Source organism: Microtus ochrogaster, linkage group LG4 (genome assembly GCF_000317375.1).
Source record: "Microtus ochrogaster isolate Prairie Vole_2 linkage group LG4, MicOch1.0, whole genome shotgun sequence".
In the NCBI taxonomy this organism is placed as follows: domain Eukaryota; kingdom Metazoa; phylum Chordata; class Mammalia; order Rodentia; family Cricetidae; genus Microtus; species Microtus ochrogaster.
In genome coordinates this window covers 50,339,567-50,342,365 of record NC_022030.1, presented here as the reverse complement: position 1 = coordinate 50,342,365, position 2,799 = coordinate 50,339,567, and the positions used below count along the sequence as shown (strand labels likewise).

At 36.9% G+C, this 2,799-nt stretch overlaps 1 protein-coding gene across 2 annotated transcripts in view; it reads right to left on the bottom strand.

Annotated features, from left to right (window-relative positions):
- Sphkap (SPHK1 interactor, AKAP domain containing) overlaps window positions 1–2,799 on the bottom strand; it is a 178,005-nt gene that overhangs the window by 37,957 nt on the left and 137,249 nt on the right. For both annotated transcript variants that reach the window (XM_005361516.3, XM_005361517.3), the window contains exon 5: window positions 2,056–2,190. In XM_005361516.3, the coding sequence (XP_005361573.1) occupies window positions 2,056–2,190 (135 nt within the window). The remainder of the gene's footprint in view (window positions 1–2,055; window positions 2,191–2,799) is intronic.

Below are 2,799 nucleotides of genomic sequence, written 5' to 3'. Positions count from 1 at the left end.
TAGCTCTGTAGACCAGGCTGGTCTCGAACTCACAGAGATCCGCCTGCCTCTGCCTCCCAAGTGCTGGGATTAAAGGCGTGCGCCACCACTGCCCGACATACTCTGTGTTCTTAATTCTACTTTCAGTCATGGTTTTTCTGTTTCCAGTCCTTCTAGTTATGTTTAATTAAGAATAATTAAACATATTATTATTATTTATATATTATATATTATTCTTTATTATTATATTTGAATAAGGTCATTCAAAATATTCCAAGTTCAGTTTAAGGCTAGGCCCAATTAACATCAGTATCAACTTTCATGGATACAGAGAAGAAAATTGGTACCTCCCGATTTTAATACTTGAAATTGCTCATGTTAGCTACAGCTGAGCACATCAGTAAAAAATAATCTAGTCTTATAAAGATGATAGAAATAAAGTTTTCAATTGTTGTACATTAAAGTCATAGAAAATAATTTATGTAGAATTCATGGAAAATTTATAGTGAAAAAACATTGTTATTAGCTTCAGAATTAAGAATATAGGATTACTAAGCAGTAAAGTTTTCCTATTCATTGATTGATTTATCACATTGTTTGAAAAGTCATTATTAAAATGTTTCAATTTTAATATAAAGCAACTCATACTTTAGAGGATACCTGAGAGAAAAAAAAATAGTTTCAATTTTTTTATAAGATGTTGGGTTTCTTAGAATTTTGCTCTATTTTTCCTAACAAAACTAAAATTCATTTTGAATAAAAGGTGCTTTGTACAAATTTCATTTCTCAAGTTGATGTTCCCAAGTAGAAATTAATTCATTCTCCTTCATAGATAGATAAATTCAGGCTGAGAAATACCCAAATCCTTCAGGTTCAAATCTCAACTCTTGGTTGTTCAGAAAGATTGTTTCTCTTGGCTGACAAGATGTAAATTATTGTATATTATGGGATTCTTGCTTTATTAGTGAAAATGATTGCACTAATGTGCAGATAATGTTGTCAGGCCAAGGGCTGGTAAATAGTGCTTGCTCTCCACTTAAGTTTTGACTTCCAGAACTAGTTAGAGTTTACTTTATGATATTAAGGAACTTTTTCCTAGAAAAATCCTTTAGATAGCAGATCATTCCTGGGCATAGAGGCAGAGGAAATACAGGCCTGTATGCATTGCAAAAATACTTACAAACTTCAGACTTGAAATTTTTTTCTGATAAATCTTAGAGCCATTTCTCGATACCCACCCTCCAGAAATCCAGATAATGAAAAGTATTATTATATTGATGTTTCAGTCAGAAAATTCAAACAGATTAGATAGAGATCTGCCCTAAGTCTATGGAGTCAAGGCAGAATAAAGGCTGGCTTTCCAGGATTCTGATATTTTGGAGCACAGCAAATGCTCACTACTTTGGAACCAGCGAATATATTGTTACAGCGAACCTTGTGTGTACTTTCATTGCAAATTGACTTAGAAGCTTTAAATGCATTCTTCAAAGTAGTGCTGTGATGGTTTAGACAACAGCAACAAAGAAGAATCTGTCAAAGAATATAATACTTCCATTCCTACTTTATTATTAATGTCATTCTTTCTTGTGGGATTTTATTCCTTGGGATCAGCGTACTTCCTTCCCATCCCAGAAGCCACATTCTCGACTTACAAGCTTGGCTAATTTGGTATTTCTTCAGGGGCAAATAAGCCACAGAAGAATGATGCTATAGGATGGTATGATAATCAGATGATGCATACTAGAATTCTGGGTTTGTTCCTAAAAGGGGACAAGATTCTGATTTTGAATATTTAGTGAGGCCTTATAGACCAGAAAGTGAAATAACCCAGGATCTGCTCAAGTCCCAGTGAAACAACCCTGAGGATCTGAGAATTGATGCAGAGGAAAAAAAAACCTATCAATCTCTGAGTGGTGCTGTGTGGGAGACACCGGGATAAAGGCCAGTATCAAATACAAAGTCACCGTGGGCTCTCCCACTACAGCTCATGCACAGCATCTGTTTGGGGTCATATCTATTTGACTACAGAAAAGTTTATCACTAAGTGGCTAGTTGATTGAGAACTATGCACCTTACCTGTGAAACGTCAAAATCTGCCTGGAGGTTTCCAGAGGCTAATCCACTGAGGAGGACAATTTCATTTTCTTTCGGCTGTTGGACATTCATGGAGTTGATGAGTTTTGGAAGGTCTGGTGAGACATTGAGCAGTTTCTGTGGGGTAAGACTTTGTTAGTTCAGAGGATTCTTTTATACTCCCAAACTATTCCATCTACAAAAATTATTTATTAGTTAGAATATAGATATATTAGCTGCTTAGTCTATAGATCCTTGTATCACAACTCCTGCACCTAAGACTCAAGGATCACTGTAGAAGAGTCAGGCAGAAAGACTGTGGGAGGAAGTGGATCAAGAAGTTTGCTGTGAGATTATTTCTCCTAGAAATGTCAGAGAAGCTACACCTATGAAGTGGCACCAACGTGACTGTCTAAACCTGACCTGGACAAGGATGGCACCAATATATGTGCTGACAAGGGGAGAAAGCTCAGGACTCAAGCCTCGGCAGAGGACTGCAGGCAGCCAAGGAATGTTGAGAGCAGAATAAATAGTATTCCCAGGGAAAAACCCAACTGTCTACTAACAAATAGTCATCCATGAAAAACATCACACACACACACACACAACACACACACACAACACACACACACACAACACACACACAACACACACACAACACACACACACACAACACACACACAACACACACACAACACACACACAACACACACACAACACACACAACACACACACAACACACACACA